Here is a 22,092-nt window from a genome sequence, read left to right on the forward strand (position 1 = left end):
AGCTTAGATCCTCTGGTAGAAGAGAAAGCACTCTTAACTAATGAACCATTTTCCAGTACTTCCATTGTTTTTGAAAGGACCTTTTAGACATACTCTTACAAATGAAGCCATTTCTTTGTGGACACATTTGTAATTTCATAGTATGGTCTATTTGCTCTGAGTGAAAAATCTCTGATGTTGGGGTTATTTAGAAACTTGTGTGTGTGCATAAACATTACAGCATGCATGTGGAGGTCAGAAGACAATTTTGGGAAGTTCTTGCCTTTGCCTTGCTTGAGGCAAGGCCTCTACTTATTGATTTGCTTATATTTGTTTATTCATTCTGTTCTTTTACTCTCGGAATTTACCCTTCAGTAAAAAGAGTAGGGACAGCATCTCTCAGTGTCCTTGACTTGCTGCTTCTAGCATGTAACCCTGTTCCACAAACTGAGGCAATAATTACTAGGACCACTATGTTCTTGATAACACCACACAAGGTAAAGTCTTCATCCTTTGTGGAAAGATGCTGGAAGAAAAAAGCCCCACCTCTTGGCTACCGTGCTTGAATCTTATCCACAGCTACAGGTAGCTGGGGCAGAATGTCAAACATTGATGGGTCCTGTCTCCTTTGGGAAGAGGATTCTGGCAGTCTGGAGCAGAATTTCCATCTTTCTGAGCAGTGAGATCTAAAGATGGGGAGGGTTGTGCTTCAAACACCATGCAGTCCATTGCTGCTGTTTCTGGGTTTTCCTGAATGAATGTCTTTGTGCTATATGGCCATTTGCAGTAACTTCTTTTTTTTTTTTTTTATTGAGAAAAGAGAAAAAAAAAAAAACAAACTTCCTCCTCCTCCCAGCCTCCCATTTCCCTCCCCCTCCTCCCACCCTTCTCCCCCTCCCCCCACTCCTCTCCCCCTCCCTCTCCAGCCCAAAGAGCAGTCAGATTTCCCTGCCCTGTGGTAAGTCCTAGGTCCTCCCCCCTCCGTGCATTTCTAGGAAGGTGAACATCCAAACTGGCTAGGTTCCCACAAAGCCAGCACATTACGTAGGTTCAAAACCCCGTGCCATTGTCCTTGGGTTCTCATCAGCCCTCATTGTTGGCCATGCTCAGAGAGTCCAGTTTTATCCCATGCTTTTTCAGTCACAGTCCAGCTGGCCTTGGTGAGCTCCCAATAGATCAGCTCCACTGTCTCAGTGGGTGGGTGCTCCCCTCGTGGTCCCGACTTCTTTGCTCATGTTCTCCCTCCTTCTGCTCCTCATCGGGACTTTGGGAGTTCAGTCCAGTGCTCCAGTGTGGGTCTCTGTCTCTGTCTCCATTGTATTATTCACCAACTTCACTAGGGAGCAGGTTTACAGAGCACCTCATGGAGAATGTAGAGCTCCTCATCAGGTGATTTTTAAAATCACATGATTGCAAAATGATAGCTAACTTACAGAATTAGAGCTATCATATCTTCGAGTCTTATAAACAAGCTAAAAATAGCTTATGGTGTTTGCATATTACTTGTTTTAGTTTTTATGATTTTTTATTTTTATTGGCGAGAGAGAGTTGTGTATGTACCCCACATTTCTTACTTCTTAAATAGATGTAAGGAGATAGAAATGAAGGGGCCAAGTTCAAAACCTAGATTTCTAAGATTTGATCATCAAATTAGGAAATTCTTTTCGTAATATATAACAATTACTGGGATATTTAAATGTGCTCGCCCTCACATCACAACTATGTTTTTCTTAAAGAAAAGTCTTTATTGTGAATACAGGAAGCTTCCCTGTAGAGGAGGCTCGAATAGAAGCTTCTTACAACAGCATGGACATGTAGACTGGGCCTCACTCAAGTGTGAGTACTGGTCCATATGCATTCAGGGCTTTTGGAAACCTGTTTCTCTTTAAATTAGCCTACAAGTAATTGATATCACTACAGACTTTCCCTACAGACTCTGTTTTTGTTGAATCTCCTCTCTGTCCCTTCTCCCCCAAGTAGCCCCATTCCACATGCGTGGATTTGATTACCTTTCTTTCATTCTCCCTTCACTTAAGATCTACCCCCTCCTGTGTTTTTTCCTTGTCTTATTACCTATATCCATCCATACTCATGTGGATTCTCACAAAAATTAAAATTTAAGACCAAATACGTGACAAAGCATGTAGTGTTTTTTTCCTAACTCTGGCTCCCAATGCTTAGTATAGTTCCAGTTCCATCTATTTTCTTGCAGATGTCACAATTTCATTTTTCTTTATGGCCAAATAAAGTTCCAGAGTGTTTATGTACCACCTTTTTCTGTATCAGTTTATCTGTTGATGGGCATTTAGACAGCAGTGAACATGGATGTGCAAGTATTTCTCTGATAGAATTCAGTTTTTATGGTATACATCCAATAAACCTCCTGGTTTTTAGTCTGCAACTCAGAATTCTCCCTTCCATATTTGCGTCCCTAGGTTCCTGTTCCACATCACCACACTATTGGACATACTTGACATAACACATTAAAAACAAAATCTCCGAAACTTTTTGAAAAAAATTCACCACAAACTGTGCCATACCTCCCAGTCCTGAATTATTAAACTTAACCTTAATTCTCAGCACATGTTTCTCAGGAAATTCCATGACCTTTAAAATATATCCCTCTCCACCCGCCTCCTGTTGCCAGCATCGGCCAAGCTATTTTTGTTTCTCTTGTGGAGTTCCTCTTCCTGCCTCTCCCTTGTGTTCACATAGTCTGTTCTCTTGTTAAGTGATACCATGGGACAAAAATCAGATCACGTATTTCTGCTCAGAACTCTTCAATAGTTTCTTTTATTCAAAATAATAATCCAAGTTCGAACATTAAGTTAAGAAGCCTGTGTGTCCACACTGGTGTTGCCGTGCTTGGTAGCTGGAGTCACTCTGGCTCTGTTGCCTCACCTTCATTTACTCCAACAGAAGGCAATGTCTGCCCCAGAACTTCTCACTTACACTCTCGGTATCTGGTGGACACAGTCCCTTAATCACCTCAAATCATGCTATCAGTGTCAGCTTTTCCATGGATTTTGTACCCTGTTTTGAGATTTCAATGTCACTTTTCCTACCATTCTCTTTTCCATTTTCTGCAAGAGTAAACAAACTAATATATAATATTATACAGCTATAACTTATTTTGTCTTTTTCTTGCTAATAAAAATTCCACAAAATCCAACAGCTTTGACTGTTCACTAATTTATCACGTAGTACAAAGAAGAGTTTGCTCATAGATAATTACATGAGGTAGCATTGTTTTGATAACTCTTGTGGGATGTGTGTGTGTGTGTGTGTGTGCTCACGCACATTCATGTATGTACGCAATACTAGTGTGCTTTTCTTTTCAAATGACTCCTTTTAAGTTGAGCTTACAGATTGTGTAGAGTCTGTTGGCAATAACATGGCTTTCCTTCGTTTGAGTTATTTGTGTATTTCTAGATTCTTATATCTAAACAATACATTCAATTAAAACTACTTTTCAGCTTCAGAAATGCTCATAGTAAATGCCAGGAGGTTATGAATTTAGCAGAGTCTTAAGATTGTTAAGTCTGGAACTTAAGGAAGATTTTTGACATTTAAAACCCAATCCAATCCTTTAATTTATGAATTCTTAATGTGGCTAATGGAGCACAAACAGATTGGTATTCTGCATTTCACAACAGCCAAATATTTATTTCAGAAAATATGGATCATTTATTTATACATGGTAGGAAAACACTATTTGTAGCAATTATACTCTAAAAAAACCGCAAGATTTCAAAAATGCCTTGTGAAATAACATTTATTATTCCTTCTTGATAGAACAAATTAGCTGAAATGTCTATCAAATTTTCTAGGTTTTCCTGCATAGGAAAGTAGTTATTAATCTGGTATTTTGGATTCTTCCACCAAAATAACTACATTGTGGATTTGCATTTATAAACACTAGTAAGCACTACAAGAGCTATTGTGAACATTGGGTGAAAGACCAGAACTACTTAAACAACCCTTGTTCTGTTCAGGGGTGGGTGATTGAAAGGAAATAAGCGTGATGTTTACTACTTGAACTGCGCTTGACTCTGGAGATCTAGCGTGACAGTCACATTTTGTTCTTTCATCTATTGAGACAATAGCATTACTTCACTCCAAACCTTATGGATACATGTTTTCACACAATTTAGAATAGATAACCTCTGTTGTAGATGAGGTGCTATTGTCAGGCAGCTTCAGCACTGCAGCTAGAGTTATTCTTGGAAACAGACAGGAATGCATCTGGGAACCCAGTCTCCATGGTGCTTCCCGATACCCAGCCATTGTGTCACATGAGTCAGATGTTATTTCAATTTTCCTTTTTGTGACTCTATTGCCAAATACTTCCAACTGCTCCTAATAGAAACGTTGTCTGTAGCCGGGCAAATGGTGGTACACGGCTTTATTACGAGCATTTGGGAAGCAGAGGCAAGCAAATCTCTGTGAGTTCTAGGAAACCTGGTCTACTAGTTCCAGGACAAGCTCCAAAGCTACAGAGGGAAATCCTGTCTTAAAAAGAAAGGAAGAAAGGAAGGAAGGTTTGCCTGTTTTGTAACTGTCTTAATTTAATCTTATATGGAAACACATTAATCACTAGCTAAATGCCCTTCATAGTCAACATGGCTCTGAGTTGATCAAACTGTAAAACACTAAGCTTTTAATGGATTGTATTGTGAAAATAACCTCTTTGGATTTAGTTTTTATTGTTAAAATATGAGCTTTATGTTTTTTCTCTGTAATTCCTTTTTTTGGTTTTGTTTTGTGGTTTTTTTTTTTTTGTTTGTTTGTTTGTTTGTTTTTTGAGACAGGGTTTTTCTGTGTAGCTTTGGAGCCTGTCCTGTAACTTGCTCTGTAGACCAGGCTGGCCTCAAACTCACAGAGATTAGCCTGCCTCTGCCCCCCAAGTGCTGGTATTAAAGGCATGTGCCACCACTGCTCAGGATCTTTATAATTCTAATAAAGCTAGTTTTCTCTATAATTCTGATAAAGTCATGTGTCTTAAGAGAATTTCAATTGAATTCTGGAATATAGATAAATAATATTGTCACTCCAGGAAGCATAAATCTCCAGTAGGTAATAAATCCCCATATATCATTCAATCAAATGAAGTTAGAAAACAATTGCAGTACCAGAAATATGTTTAGGGAGCTTTCCTTTTGGGTTGTATTGCCAAATGCATTTTGAGGGAGTGCAAAACAAGCTTGTGTAAGAAATATACTTGCTCAAAGGGTTGAGCCATTTTTATCTAGCTCTTAAGCCATTAAATAGTCTTCCAGCATTTTATCAAATGGCATTTAAAAACATTAAGTTAAATATCTGCCTTTTACGGTCTTCTGTCTGCCTCTGTGACCCTCTTTTTCCATCACATGAGGTGATAGGATGGTACGCATTCATAACGGATGTGTGCTATTCAGGTAGTCATTATATGAAAGCATGTTTAATTAAGAATAAATACAGATTTGTGGAAAAATGATTTCTCCTGACTGGTTATAAGTTTATTTATTTCATGGTCTAACTACATGGGGAAAATTGGTAGAAACACTTAGGAACCCTAGTAAACCGTTTTTTTTTTTTGTTTGTTTGTTTGTTTTGTTTTGTTTTATGACACGTCTTCTGTAGTGTGCAGTCTGAATCAGGAGTCAGCTGGGATGACTCGGGTATCCCTAAAGCATTTTCTGTGCTGCTTTGTCGTCACACTCAGGCCTTTCTTTTTCGTGGTACTATCTACTACGTGATATGCAATTTTATAATGGAGTAAGGAGATTAATTTTCAAAATTTCCTCTGGCCTGAGTTTGGGCTCATCTTCATTGTTCAGGACAATATAAACAGAAAGGGGAGCTTAGCTACAAATAGTTTTTGGAAATGTCTTACTCTACTATTTTATACATAAGAAAAATGTAACGAAGTATTGCTTTGTTGCCAATACATTCCTAACACCAATTAATGAAGTGTAGCACTAGCTAGAAACCTCAATTGACATGTTTACACTGGTTAAAAACCTCTTTGCTATTGCTTCCCTGGTCTTTCGATCTAATATGAGCTGTTTTAGAGGCCACAGCTTCATCATAAAAGGGGCTAGGGAGACCACAAGATCTTAAATATTTGGGGTATCAGATTGACATGTGTTAACATGTTTGCTTTATAGTTTTGTCATTGTTGTCATTTTAGTCTATGCAAGGGGATCTTTCTAAAGAGAAACGGACTGCAAAGAGCATGGTAGAAGAGCTCGGAAGAAAAGAAGGAAGCCTCCAGAGGTTAACAGAAGCACTGCTCCAAGTGAGTACTACTCCCACCGCCTAGAAGGGCGATTCTCCATCTCTTTAAAGTCAGTACTTGCTTTCTATGTATAGAACATGTACAAATGGGAGGCTTGACTTGATGTATTCAGTAAAGTCATCAGGTTTCACAAGAAAATTATAACAAAAGGCAAGCCTTTATTTTTTTTTATGTCTTCTCCCATGCATTAGAATACAATTTTCATGACTTAACTGGGTACATTCAAATGTTACACATGCACTAAGTCCCAAAGTGCAAAAATAAGGCACAGATTGAACATTAGCAAAATCCTCAAGGGGTCGGTACTACTGCCGCAGATCACACTCTGTCCTGAGTATGAGCTGAAGTACTTGACCTCTGCTTAAGGACATCTTGCATACAATACATGTGTTAGCCAAAGTACTCGAATGAATCTTCTAAAGTAGAAGATGTTTTCTTACATAAAGCTTTCCACAATATGATTATCATGCCCAATAAAAATGATTTCTTGATTTTGATAATAATCTGTATTCACATTTCCCCACTTCACCAAGTGTTTGTTTATGGTGTGAAAGACATTCCATCAGGGACCACCCATGCATTTTATTATGGTGTCTTCTAAATCCAAGGTGCTTTTCTTTTGTGTTACTGTCCTATTGAAGAAACTAGAAGCTCATTCTTCTCATAGACTTAGAGATTGTCATATGAGATTTGTCCTTTAGATTTGTCCAGCTCCTTCCTTAATGATACCATTTGTTCTTTACCCTGTGTTTCTAGTAAGCTAGTTATTAGAGCCAAAGGCTACATGGAATTCATGCCAGTTGTTCCTGCTATGAATATTTTGTATTACTGACATTATTGTACAATGTGATTATCCTTCCTAAGTAGCATACTAATACTAATCTCTCTAGGTTAAAGTGGTGACAGCCTAGCTTTTTTTTTTTTTAATTAAAGGTACAGCTACTACAAAAAGCAGGTGATCTGTGGGACTGGCAGAATATGCAGTTGGCCAGCATGTTTCCTAGCATCTACCAAAGTTCATGATTTAAAATTAATTTTTCACGTGTAGTTCATTCCCTTTCTCTTTATTAGCTACCATTTATACATAAAAACAACCTTTTCCTTGTCACCCAGTCTATTTGATTATTCTTAAATGCAGTTCCATTTAGAAACCCTGTTAAGCTTACTTTTCATGAGTGGGGAGTGGGAGATAATTTTGGAGATGAGGATAGCATCTTCTGAGTGTAGTAAGTCATGAATCCATGCTGATACTTCCAGTTCTGCTCACAGAGTTCTGAGATGCTGGCGTTTCTTTCCCATTCACGTCTTATTTATATTTCTTTGTGTTTTAAATCATAAAATTTAATTTCTGTAAGTATCAAAACATAAATACTTTTTCTTAAGATTAAAAGAAATAGTTCCGTTTTCTCCAGGGGAGTCTCACTGGGTATATTAACCACATTTCAAATAACGAACCAACATGAAACAAACTCAGTGGTATTGTAGACTTTTTGTTTCATATGGATTGTTTGAGCACTTTCTCTTATTGGTCTCTTGCTTGTATATTTTGCTTTCTGTTTTATGGGAGCCCTTTTCGTTGTTTTTTTTTTTTTTTTTTGAGGGGAGGATTTGGTGTGTGTGTTTCTTGTTTTATGTTTGTTTGTCTTTACCCTTTTTTCTCTTTGTAAAAAATAACAAAGACAAAGTTGGGTAGATGGGAAGGGAATAAGGGAGGATCTAGGAGGAGTTTAGGCTGATGATCAGAATATGTTGTATATAAAAAGGGTTTTTTTTTTTTCTTAAAAAAAGAAGAAAGAAAAAGAAATAGTCCCAGTATAGTTAAGTCACTTCAGATGAGGTTTAAGGTGTCCTTGCTTTTTCATTCAAATGGGTTACATTGTGGGGAATGCAGACATAACCAGTCTGCTTGTTAGGAAAGGAATGTTGAGAACCCCAGGCTGCTGGGGTGTGATTCTTCCCTTTGATTACTGTGGGTGTCACATGACACAGAATACTCAGACCTGTAAATATAGATCATTTGTTTCTACTAAATGTATGCAATTGAATTTGGTTAAAGTAAATACACGATGATGTTTGATAATAGACTTGTTATAGACTTCATGGAAAATGTTAAGCCATATGACTTTGAATACTTTTTCTCTGTTCTAACAACTGGCTTTTTTTTTTTTTTTCTTTATCCACTACAGAACCAAAGACAAACAGGAGAGACATACTCTTTACTGGATCAGGGCCAGGAAGCAGAGCAGTCTGGGCTGCAGACCCTCCATTCTAAGTGGCCTCTCTTTGATGTGACTGTGATTGACCAGCTGTTCAAGGAAATGTCTTATTGTTTGTTTGACTTGAAAGCATTGTGTAGCATTCTTAATCAACGAGCTCAGGGCAAGGAGCCTAACCTGTCCTTATTACTGGGAATCAGATGTAAGTGGCTGATACTTTTATTCTGTTTGCTTTTTCTGTGTTAGCTTTGTGCTCTCCTTTTCTTTGGCTTTATTAAGTCTCTAACTCAGCTGGTGGTTTTAGGTTTACCTCTCACCAGTTCAGTACTAAAACTGATGTAAATTTGTGGAATCTCACAAGGGCATAGTTGCAAAATGCCTGGAGGTGTTTCCTACACTGGGTCTGAGTGTGGCCTGCAGTGCCACTCCCCCTTCCCCTCGCTCTCCAGTCCTAAGAGAAGTTAGGGTGCCCTGCCTTGTGGGAAGTCCAAGGCTCCCCCTCCATCCTGGTCTAGGAAGGTGTGCATCAAACAGACTAGGCCCCCAAAAAGCCAGTACATGCAGTAGAATCAAAATCCAGTGTAATTATCATTGGCTACTCAGTTCACCCTCATTGTCAGCCACATTCAGAGAGTCCAGTTTGATCACATGCTCGTTCAGACCCAGTCCAGCTGGCCTTGGTGAGCTCCCATTAGATAAGTTCCACATCTCCGTGGGTGGACGCACCCCTCGCGGTCCTGACTTCCTTGCTCATGTTCTCCCTCCTTTTGCTCTTCATCTGGGCTTTGGGAGCTCAGTCCAGTGCTCTAGTGTGGGTCTCTGTCTCTATCTCCATCCCTCGCCAGATGAAGGATCTATGGTGATATGCAAGATATTAATCAGTGTGTCTATGAGAGAAGGCCATTTCAGGTACCCTCTCCTCTGCTGCCCATGGACCTAGTTGGGGAAATTCCCTTGGACATCTGGGAACCCCTCTAGAGCCAAGACTCTAGCCAACCCTAAAATGGCTCCCTTGGTTAGGATAACTTCTTCCCTGCTCCCATATCCACCCTTCCTCCATCTCAATTATCCAATTCCCCCAAACTCTCCCCAGTCCTCCCCTTCTCTCTTCTCTCTCCCCATCTCCCTTTCCCCCCAATCCACCCCCACCCCTGCTCCCAACTTTTGCCTGGTGATCTTGTCAACTTCCAATATCCAGGAGGATAACTATATGTTTTTCTTTGGGTTCACCTTCTTATTTAGCTTCTCTAGAATCACGAACTATAGGCTCAATGTCCTTTGTTTATGGCTAGAATCCACTTATGAGTGAGTACATACCATATTCCTCTTTTGGGGTCTGGATTATCTCACTCAGTAAAGTGTTTTCTGTTTCCATCCATTTGCATGCAAAATTCAAGATGTCATTGTTTTTTACTGCTGAGTAGAACTCTAAAGTATATATGTGCCACACCATCTTTATCCGTTCTTCCCTGAACCTAGGGGAACCTAGGTTGTTTCCAGGTTCTGACTATTATAAATAGTGCTGCTATGAACGTAGTTGAACAAATGCATCTCTTGGGTATATGCCCAAGAATGGTATTGCTGGATCCTGAGGTAGGTTGACTCCCAGTTTCCTGAGAAACCGCTACACTGATTTCCAAAGTGGTTACACAAGTTTGCATTCACACCAGCAATGGATGAGTGTTCCCCTTACTCACATCCTCTCCAGCATAGGCTATCATTGGTGTTTTTGATTTTAGCCATTCTGAAGGTATAAGATGGTATCTCAAAGTTGTTTTGATTTGCATTTCCCTGATTGCTAAGGAGGCTGACCTTAAGTGTCTTTTGGCCATTTGAACTTCTTCTGTTGAGAATTCTCTGTTTAGTTCAGTACCCCATTTTTTAGTTGGGTTAATTAGAGTTTTAATGTCTAGTTTCTTGAGTTCTTTATATATTTTGGAGATCAGACCTTTGTCTGATGTGGGGTTGGTGAAGATCTTCTCCCATTCAGTAGGTTGCCTTCTTGTCTTAGTGACAGTGTCCTTTGCTTTACAGAAGCTTCTCAGTTTCAGGAGGTCCCATTTATTCATTGTTGCTCTTATTGTCTGTGCTACTGGGGTTATACATAGGAATTGGTCTCCTGTGCCCATGTGTTACAGACTACTTCCCACTTTTTCTTCCATCATGTTCAGCGTGGTCAGATTTATATTGAGGTCTTTAATCCATTTGAACTTGAGTTTTGTGCATGGTGATAGATATGGATCTATTTTAATTCTTCTACATGTTGAAATCCAGTTATGCTAGTACCATTTGTTAAAGATGCTTTCTTTTTTCCATTGTATAATTTTAGCTCCTTTGTCAAAAATTAGGTGTTCATAGGTTTGTGGGTTAATATCCGGGTCTTCAATTTGATTCCATTGGTCAACATTTCAGTTTTTATGCCAATACCAAGCTGTTTCATTACTGTAGCTCTGTAATAGAGTTTGAAGTCAGGGATAGTAATGCCTTCAGAAATACTTTTATTGTGTAGGATTGTTTTGGCTATCCTGGGTTTTTTGTTTTTCCATATAAAGTTGATTATTGTGCTCTCAAGGTCTGTGAAGAATTTTGTTGGGATTTTGATGGGTATTGCATTGAATCTATAGATTGCTTTTGGCAGAATTGCCATTTTTACTATATTGATCCAATTCAAGAGCAAGGGAGATCCTTCCGTTTTCTGGTATCCTCTTCAGTTTCTTTCTTCAAAGACTTAAAGTTCTTGTCAAATAGATCTTTCACATCCTTGGTTAGAGTTACCCCAAGATATTTTATGCTATTTGTGGCTATCATGAAAGGTGATGCTTCTCTGATTTCCCTCTCTGCTTCTCTATTCTTTGTACTCACTGCTTTTGTAAGTATCCTGTGTCCTGTGGCTTAATGGGAGTGCCAGTCATTTCAAGGGAGCCAAATTCTCTCCCACAGATGTGCTGCCTTTGGCACACATGACTTTTATGCTTTCTTTGTGACATCCTCTCTACTCTGTCTCAGTTCTTTTCCTTTCTGCCTGGAATTGTGGAAGAGCTGCCACAGTAACAAACTAATACGAGCCTTCCTTTGGGGGTTCTTTTTGTAGGAATGCCCATCTCTTTGTGTAGTTCTCAAGAATAGAATATTGTCTTATTGATATCTTTTTAATAGAGAAGAAATATATAAGTAAAACGCTTAAAAACAGGGTAAGGATACATAAAAAAGTTTGTGGTGGAACACACTCTGTGGAATGCTTGCCTCAGTATGGTTTGTGTGTGATGAGAATATTTCTATTTTCTCCAGAAAATATTCTACTGTATTACCTCATAATAGGTACCTTGGCTTAAAACAAATGCTCTTAAAGAATGTCACTTGTTAAATGAAACATATATTTGTGTTAAGCAAGGTCAGCAGAATATTACCCTCACTTCATAGAGGTATGTTGACATGCTTCAATATAGGCATGTGAAAAACACTGGTCAGTATTAGTCAGCAGATGTCAGACACCTTCAGTGGTGTGGATACTAAGTTGGGTGCTGTCAGTGCAGATCATTAAACAACCCCCTCTCTCACATTCACTGATTATTAGATGGATTCAGTAAGTACTGTAATTGAGATGTGATCAAAGACTAGAACTGACTGATATACATGGGAAGGGCTGGAAAGGCTTTGTTGATCTTAGAGAAGATGCCAGATGATCACCGACACTGATTAGATCGGATCTCTTGGAGGAAGAAACAGAAGTTCACATATCACAGACTTCAGAGATGTAAAATCCCCCTCAGTTATTTTCTAATCTATATTTTAGTATAGCATTTGTTAGCCTTTACATTAATAGAGTTATGCTAATATGAATGCAGTGAAGGTTTGTGACTCCACCCCCTTCACCACCACTAATCCCCGTGGTAGCTTTTTTCAGACTTTCAGGTCCAAACTCCAAGTCCTTACCTTACATGTGGCATTGTGAAATTCTGTCTGGCCAGCTACTTTGAATTGCTGTGTCATGTGTGTTGTGCTTTCCTGTCGCTTTAAGGGACAAGCCACGCCCACTCCCATTACCTCTGACCTGCCTGCCGCCATCTTGGGCCCTTCCTTTTCTGCTTCCTTGACGTGCGCACGTGTTTTCTCTGTCTCTCCTTTTATCTCTTTTCTCTCCTTTTATCTCTTCTCTCTCTCGTTTTCTCTCTCCCTCTTTCTCTCTCCCTCTTCCTTAATAAATACTTATGGCTATTTCCTGTGTTTATGTGTCTGTTACCTGCCGCCACTGCTGCAGGGTGCGTGCCCTCCCACTGGTGGGAAGCTGTATGCTTTTCTCAGGGCGGGCTCCGTCAGCCCGCCAGGGGATCATTTTTAAGAATAACAATGTGACCTTCAGTTGTCATTGGCAGACTTACCCTAATTTTCTTAAAATTCTCTGCCTCCTTGGTTTTCATGACATCATTCCCAAGTTCTGCTTCTACTTTTATGACTGCTTAGCCTCAAGATTCTCTAGACTTCTCTGCAACTTTCTTACTGGGTTTCATCTGGGCACACCGTTAGCCCCAGCATTTGGGAGGCAGAGGCAGGTGGATCTCTGTTAGTTCAAGGCCAGCCTGGTTCACAGAGTGTTACAGAATAGGCAGAACTGCATAATGGGTCCTTGTCTCAAAAAAAAATAATATTGGAGTACACAAGAGTTATTAGTCAGTGGCTATTTTCATTTGTTTCCTCTTTTAGTCACTATTCTCTCTGAATACTTTCATCTTTTTCTGTTATTGCAATACTTTTCCCCATACATATACTGATCTCTCACCCTTGTCTAGAAGGCATCTTTGGTCTCCTGATTGTAGTCAACTCTTTATATATATTTTCACACTGGCTCTTTCCTAGGTATTAGAGACTCAGCATGACTCAAGTAGAGCCCCACTGTCCCAACCAGTTCTGCTCTCCTCAGAGTACTTAGTACTACCATACACCACCTGATCCCAGTCTCTGACCCTCACTGTTGGCAGTTAAGCTCTATTGAGCTAATATTTATTCCTACCATTATGTCAGCCTCACATAACCCTGAACTCATCTTATTCATCCTCCTTTCCCTACCCATTTTTCATATTATTTTCAGAGTTTTGTCTAAACCATAAATTGTTTTTCCTAATATCCTCCCTGTGTTAGAATAGGTTCTGCTTATCTCTGTAGCTTATTTCTTATGCCTCTTCTCACATGTATTTTTGTCTTCTACTGTTTAATGGCTAGACACTACTAGTCTTGTTTCTCAGATTCTATCAGACTGCTGTGTTTTGTGCTTTGATAGCCCACCAATAAACAAGTCCCAGCCATTACTCCAGTTAGGTCTACGTATGTTTTGTCTGTCCCGCTGTCTCTTTTGAGTAGTGGTGAGTCATCCACAGTGTACTCTACGCCTAGTTATTTATGGAATCATTTGGAAAGCATTGAGAATAAATCATTGACTTCATCCAGCATCATACCTTGATCATGGCAAATGTTCATTAGTGCTTTAAAAAAAAAAAAAAAAAAAACAGTTAGTTGGCTGCTGTGCCGGAGGTTGAAAGAGTTTATTTCACATTTTTCTTGCTTTTTTATTGGAACATGCTTTAAAAAAAAAACTAGAGTAGATAATTAAGAGCTAGCTGCTAGACCCTCACCTTCATTATTCAGACTTCTGGTCATTCTCTATACACTTGTTTCAGTTGTTTGAGATTATATGGTCCTAATACTCTGGCTATATCTTTTGAAACTAATGTCTGCATGCCAGTAAAACTCCCTTTGTAATCATAAAATTTAAGACATTTAGTCTGTTCAAATAATTTTCAAATTTTGTCATTGGGAAAGAATTAAGTACACTAGTGGAACTTGAAAAGAGATGTGAGAAGTCGCTCTTTGTCGCCTTGCTAATATTGCTATTCACCAAGCATGCTGAATTTGTGTATGCTATATGAATTTAATACATTTTAACTAGCAGTGGTTTTTTAAGACCACGCAGGTAGGGTCTTTTTAATCTCAAATAATGTATAATTTGAACCTAAGCCTCACTGGTATTCATTGTACAGCATCATGTTTCCATGAGAATCTTGAACTGTCTATTCAGAAACCTAAGATGTTCTCTCCATGCTTTCTTTACACAGCAATGAACTGTTCAGCTGAAGAGACTGAAAATGACCACAGCCCAGAAGCACTAACTAAAAAGCTCTCAGATGTGTGCCAGTTACGGAGGGACATTGATGAATTAAGGACTACAATATCAGACCGCTATGCTCAGGACATGGGAGACAACTGTGTTACCCAGTGATCAAGTGTTGGGCCACAGCAACAATGATCCATTGTGAAATGCTGATGTGTTAGACTCCTTTGGTTTTTTTAGGACTATAAGGGAAAGGTGAAGCTCCTTGTAGTGGACTTCAGCTTTGTTGTTTCTGTTGTTAGGTTTGCTTTTCTGAGGGAGCAATCAGGCAAGCAATCATGTTTGAAAACTGAGATAATGTCTGAAAGAAAAAGAACAAAACAACCTGCATTTTCAAACTACTGATTGTAGGACCAAGCTGTGAACAGTGCTCTTCAGATAAAGGCATAGGGTTTCCTTACTCCTGTCATTTTGTGTACGTACATGTGAGTGCTCGTTCATTCTCTTGCTTGATCACTCTGTCTCTGTCTGTCTTTCTGTCTGTGTGTGCTTGCTATGCGTGTGCATTTGCATATGCATGGACTCTGTCAACACAATAATGGGATTTCAAGGGTCAAAGCAAGACTTTAAAAGGCACACACTGTTGATTCTTCACTTTGGATTTTTCTAGGCAGACTGACCTGATCCAGTTCCAGGGCAGTGTTCTAATACAGAAGGCTAGCAAGCAAAATCATTAGTACTTTAAAAAGTGGCTGTATTGAGATGGTGCGCTTGCACAGTTGGGCTGATTTTGGCACTGGGGACAGCTGTTTCCTTCCAGAGTGGTCATAGATTGTCTCAGCAGTGTGAAGCTGCCATGAGGATTTTTCCATTGGCTTTGTATGAAAAGTTAATATACAAAAAGTAATTGCAATTAATTTCAGCATACCCCTTACTATTTGTAATCTTTATTTATTATATATATATATGTAAAAGAGAGCCATATAAAATTAATAGGAGCCTTCTGAGGCCTTCAGTGACTAGTATAAAAAGGAAAATGATAAAGTAACTCTGGCAGGGCTGATTTTTATCTACACTTAGGCACTCACATTTAAGCAGTGTCAGGCCTGCTTTAAACTACTTTAAGAGAAAGCCAACTCATTATTCATATATGAATTAACAGTAACATAAAACAAAGCCTAAGTCTCAGTGATTTTTTAATTACTAGATTTGTTGCATTACAAACAGCTTGTCATGGAGTGTGATATTGCTTAGGTTGGTTCATTTGGAGCACAGGGTACTACTATGTAATGCAACTCATTTGAGCAGATACAGTCATTTAAACTTCAAATAATATTGTCTGTATCATTTTATGTTTTAGAAAGATTATATATTTTATTGCCAGCTGAGAATTCATTACAATCTTTTTAATACAGGCAAAGCATTGCCTTTTATGGGTATGTTTTCCCTTCCTTCCTTTCCTTCCTTCTTCCCTCCCTTCATCCCTCCCTCTCCACTTAATGCAACCCAATTTTCTTCAGGCAGGACTACATAGGTGGGAGAGTAAAGGGTGTGGAGCCGGCAGGATAGTACTGTTGACTGACATAAACTGTTTTCTTGCTAAGCTTATTCTGGTAGAAAAGATTTTTCTTAATCTCATCAATGAGAACTTAGTAGGACAGGCCTTTAAGGAGATTGATCAGGAAGATGATTAGTTCAGAACTGAACTGTCCATATTCATTTGGTAGTTATATTTCAATAGTTGGTTATACTATATAATAATGACAGATTTCCCTTCTATTTAATGCTAAATCCTCTCTACTCCTCTTGGGATCTGAGTACTAATTAAATCAGTGTGTTGAAGCGAGTATGCAACCTAGCTCTCTATCCCAGAGAGAATTCTCTCTAAGAATTTGGTTCTTTAAAAATGTATTCATTGGGTTTGGGGGGAATGTTTTGATGATAATCAAGAAATTGTTCACTGCAAAAATATATGCTGCGCAAAAAGTAACATGTGTAGATGGTCCCAAGCTGTAAAGTCAGATAATAGCATCTACTTGGTAAACTGCTACAACAAGTACCAGATTTACTTTGGCTTTGGATAGAGTCCTCCCTGTTCTTTCATGGTGTCAGAAATACAGCCACCTAAAACCATAGCCCTGTAGAACAACTATTGCTGATGTGTGTTAGCATCTTCTTAGAGTACCTAAGTCCTAGGTTCTTAGTTTCATGCTTTAAGTTTTTCTACTTACTGCTTTTTAAAACAAATTTACGGTCATATACACAAAGAGAGAGACATGCACAAATACCTTTCGTCTGGCCACTTGCAATACATAATTTTTGTTTCAGCTAGTTTTCTAAAACTTAATAAATTTAATTCACATATGTTAGAATAAAAATTTTTAATTAAGAAATTACCAGACTCTTATTGATACATTTTAATTTTTAAACTGTATACTACCATTAAAAAGACATTCAGTTGTGATAGATTTTGATTCATATTTTGATATAATTGACTACAAAATACTAATCTCTTACTGGAGTCTGGAGTTAATGAAGGACTGTGATAGTAAGGAGTCAGCTTTGCAGGGAATTTTGAGGAAGATGGAGCTAGTTGTGTTCTAGTTAGTCAGCATTTCATTTTCCAGAAACATCTCCTTCCTTGAGACACACCCATGTTAGAATAATAATAATATCACATCCCATTGAAAACAAAAAAATTATCATTAGGTCAAGTGCGATGGCAAACAGCAATTCTATAGTGTTTTGTCCACATTTTGAAGTGGGGTGTACATGGAGTTACAATAATAACATAAGCCTACAATACGAAGGAATTTAATTCTAAAGTAAATCTATCTGTAAATTTTCATATGCAATGATCTTTTTTCATTTATGCCTTTGTGTATAGTCTTATTCTCCTAAGAAGTGTTACACAGTATTTTACTTTTAGTCTATTCAAGGTGAAACCATTTGAACACAGCCACGTAGAACAGAGGTAGGCTAACAGTTGCTGCAGGAAAGTCACCGTTTACCTATGCCAGTAGAACTAGCTGAATCAAGGACACAGAAATGCGCTGTTCTCGCGTGTGATGTCAGAAAAGCAGACTTAAACTTAGTGCATTTCCAGTGGCGTCTGGTTGTAAGAGTCTTGACAAGATACATATATAAGAATTTTATTCTTAAGAGCATGGTCCCTTTTAATACTTGGAATGGATTCACTATTTAAAGTTAGCATTATTATAACTTAGTGATGGTTGTGGGAGTTTACTTTTGTGAAACTGAATTTAACTTTTAGTAGCTTGTTAGAAAAATATTAAGTGCTAGAAAATGTTGCTAAAGTGAATATTGGACAGTTCGACTTAGAACATTGTGAGGAAATATTGTTCTTGTTTCAGACTCATTGGGAATCTCGGGCAGGTTGTAAAGGGACCGTTTCATTGGATAATGCTCTTTAAATATGAGCCATCTTGAGCAACAGGAGCTGAGCAACAGGCTATTATGCACAGTACTGTTCAGTGCTAGCACACCTCTGGTTTAGATTGCTGGAGTTCTTGTCTATATTTCTATCACTAGGATAGAATGTTCTATGAATGGCCACACAGAGCAAGCAGATGACATTTGGAGCCACCAGTAGCTTTTGCTTCCTATTCGTTTCCATTTCTGACAGTTCTTTTCAGTGCTCACGAACGAAGAGAAACTGTGTCCTATTTGGTAGAAATAGTAAAATTTCAATTTCACCCCCAAAACACACTGATGGTAATTGCTTTATGAATGCATCATACATTTAATCATGAAAGGGAATGATTGAGATTCTTCTTATTTAAATGAAATATTCAATATAATAGAATGTACTTTGAAATCAATAAGTCATTGGCAACACTGTTGCAGCTGCATACAGAGAACCTTTTGTGCCTTTTTGCCTGCAGTGTTTATTTCTCTTACATGAGCTATGAGAATGTTGATTATTGCACCTTGTTCTTTGGTAAATAGACTTAAGAATTTTTCTAAAAAGAGCCATTTCTTCTTAGATGATAGTTACCTTAGTAAACTTGAGAGGATGTATCATATTTGGATGTGTTTGAAGCTCAGCCTTTTCTGTATAGAGAGCAGGAAATTCCTTTAAAATGTACTCATTTGTATGTATGTGTGTATTTATATATTATATATATGTAGTTATTTAAATACTTAAGCATGAAATTGACATAATGTTGGCGTGGTGACCGGAAGTAGTAAGGTGCTAGACGGTCACATTAAAAGCACAGCACAGCAGAGTGTGCAATCAGTCACTGACTGGTGGGTTTGTAAACTAGGTTCAGTTTTTGAACCACCAGAATACCTCATGTGTAAATACAGTGTTCATGATTTAACTGAAATACAGTTATTGTAAAAAAAAAAAAAAATGTGAAGCCACTGGCTGGCTTATGCCTTCTGACTTTGTTTTTCCTCCTTTTTGGAAAGGAGTTGTTTTTGGTTTTGTTTTTTAAATAGGGTTTACAGCTAGAAATTTGAATGCCAAAGTTCTATTTATTAAACTAAGAGAAAAAGTTTTCAATGTTAATGGCTAGTATTTTTCCACTGGACTATTGTTTGTTGATGTTGGAATTTGTATTTACAGAGAAATAAATTTTTTACAAAAATATTTTGTCTTTGTGGTACCTAATGTTGGTATAAGAATGTATGTGACATTTCAGGCTCTCTAACCCAAGGTCTCAATGACCTGACTTTTAAGTAAATGCTTTCCATAAATATATAGAAGAATCTTTGATCAGAATACAAGACTTGGGCTTTCTAGGTCTCTCTTAGTTCATTAGCTAAAAATCATTGCCTCAACATCTTTCTGGGAAGGTGGGTAGAATTCCCACAACAGCTGTAATAAGTGCAAAGTCAAGACTGCATGCATCTCAGCTGATAGAGCTGTGCTCCCTCAGGGACTGTGTATACCTCAGCTGATAGAGCTGTGCTCCCTCAGGGACTGTGTACACCTCAGCTGATAGAGCTGTGCTCCCTCAGGGACTGCATACACCTCACTCAGCTGATAGTGTTGTGCTCTTTTGAATGAGGGGACCGCTTGTTCATTCCAGCCACCCAGAACCAAAATAATCACACAGAAACTATATTAATTAAAACACTGCTTGGCCCATTAGCTGTAGCTTCTTATTGGCTAACTCCTATATCTTAATTTAACCCATTTTTTATCAATCTGTATATCACAATGAGATCGTGGCCTACTAGCAAAGTTTCAGCATATCTACCTCTGGCTGTGGATCCATGGCATCTCTGACTCTGCCTCCTTTCTCCAAGCATTCAGTTCCACCTTCCCCACCTACATAAGTTCTGCCCCATCAACCGGCCAAGGCAGTTTCTTTATTCATTAGTGGTAATTACAGCACATATAGGGGACTCCCACATCACCTCCCCTTTTCTGTTTAAATAAAAAAGAAGGCTTTAATGTTAACATAGTAAAATTACATATAACAAAACAGGTATCAAGCAAGAATTACAGTTATAATATATCTATACCATAGCTAAACAAAACTATATAACTATCTATTCTTCAACTCCATTAAAGACTCCAGAAGGATATATTGTTACCTAAGTAAACAATAAGTTCATTTAAAGCAACTTCCAAAACTAGAATTGACAGAGACTTCTTGCTACCTGGACAGTCACCCAAAGTTCTTCTGTACTGTAGGGGCATCCATCTTTAGCCTACATGCCCACAGTATCCAGCATACTTTTCCACAAAGCAGGAAATTTCAAAGAGAGTTCCACCTATACTGGCAGTTTGTCAGTCACTTTCTTCTGTATCCCGCAGAATATCTAGCAGACTCTTTCATGAAGCAGGAACCCTGAAGCACTGAGGTAAGACGCCTCAGACAGAGACGCCATGCTCCGAGCTCCCAGGCAGACGCGATTCAGCTCTGACCCAGGATGGACGTAGGCTAGAATCTTCTCGGTAAGCGCACCTTGGGGTGCAACACAGATGATTAGAAATGGGCTAAATTAATATGTGAGAATTAGCCTAGAAGAGGCTAGATAGAAATGGGCCAAGCAGTGTTTAAATGAATACAGTTTGTGTGTTGTTATTTCGGGCGTAAGCTAGCAGGCGGCTGGGGTGCTGGGGACGCAGCCCCGCTGCTTCTTATTTCTACAAAGCACTGTCTCACCTTTAGGCAAGTTCATCAGTCATTTCTCTGCAGGTCCTGTATGTCCAGTTAAGCAGTCCAGGCAAGAGCAGTTTCTTGTTCAAGTGGCTAACCAACTCCATAAGGAGCTTCTTCAGTGCCCATCATCTTGAAGTAGCTTGGTGCTGCCAGGAACAGATGTGTCTCACTGTCATGAAAAGTTCTAAGTTCTTAAACATTTTAAATACCATATTCTGAAGGTCTGAAAGATTTGGAAAATACCTAACTGACATTGTATGTATATATATATATATATATATATATATATATATATATATATATATTGACTATGAGCTTCACTATTATTGATGACTATTAACCTATATTTCTTAATTATACATTGTATTTTTAAATGAACAAAGACAATACCTTAATCAAGGGCAGAAATATACATATACAGTATAACAAAATTTACCTTAAATTTGTATCAATAAAGCAAGATCCATACCAATGCTAATCTCTATAGCATAGCCCCTTTAAATGTAAAAGAACATTTACAAACAATATTTGGGAATATGGGCATAGTTCTGTCCATACTGCTTCTTGCTGTTTGGGGGCACTGTTAATCAGGTTTTTCATGGTGTATCCTGTGTGCTAGGTTCATCTCAGTCAGCAGTTGGGTGAAGTAATTTTTTGAGGGTGTTCACAGCAACCTTTCAGGGGGTCTTGTTCCATCATACCATACCAGTCTGGAAGCAACCCACAGGTTCTCATCCTGTGTGGAAACAAGAGAAAAACCTCTTTCCAATGCAACATATCCTTATACCCAAATTTGGAAGTCATCATACCTTTATAATATCATGCTGGTTTAGCTTAGCAGCATACAATGAAATGTCTCTCTGTACATAGCTCCTTCATAGTCAAAAAATTCAAAGATAACACAATAATATACATAATCCGGACTCTCTGTGAAATTTCAATCTTTACATGGCTTATTTTTACTCTATAGCTTTTTAATATTTATTTTATTATCTTTTATCTTTACTCCTTTAATCTATAACTGTCTGTCTTTGTCCTCTGCAAATATGTTATGGCTGTTTAGCTTAGGGATTTTGTGGGACTCTTATTAAAGTAGGAGTTGGGGGTGTCTCTGACTCTTTTGCCTACTCTTGGGAACCCTTTTCCTCCCACTGGGTTGCTTGATATGAGGGGTTTTTCCTAATCTTATTGTGTCTTGTTATGCCATGTTCTGTTGATATCCTTGGGAGGCCTGTACTTTTCTGAATGGAAATAGATCTGGGAGAGAAGGAGGTTGGAGGGTGCTAGGAGAGTTGGAGGGAGAAGAGGATATGTGTTTGGCATCCTTAGCTATCAGGGAAAGGCAAATTACAATGACTTTGGAAATGTATC

The 22,092-nt window shown here is 38.4% G+C and overlaps 1 protein-coding gene across 1 annotated transcript in view; it reads left to right on the plus strand.

Annotated features, from left to right (window-relative positions):
* The window catches only part of Cep85l (centrosomal protein 85 like), a 117,398-nt gene extending 98,202 nt beyond the window's left edge, over positions 1 to 19,196 (plus strand). The window contains exons 11-13 of the mRNA XM_041653804.1: positions 6,152 to 6,259; positions 8,446 to 8,677; positions 14,583 to 19,196. Coding sequence (XP_041509738.1) covers positions 6,152 to 6,259; positions 8,446 to 8,677; positions 14,583 to 14,746 — 504 coding nt within the window. The 3' untranslated portion in view covers positions 14,747 to 19,196. The remainder of the gene's footprint in view (positions 1 to 6,151; positions 6,260 to 8,445; positions 8,678 to 14,582) is intronic.
* Positions 19,197 to 22,092: the final 2,896 nt, after the last annotated feature.

This window comes from Microtus oregoni, unplaced genomic scaffold (assembly GCF_018167655.1).
Source record: "Microtus oregoni isolate MIOR12 unplaced genomic scaffold, Mior012 000006F_ref0000085, whole genome shotgun sequence".
In the NCBI taxonomy this organism is placed as follows: Eukaryota; Metazoa; Chordata; class Mammalia; order Rodentia; family Cricetidae; genus Microtus; species Microtus oregoni.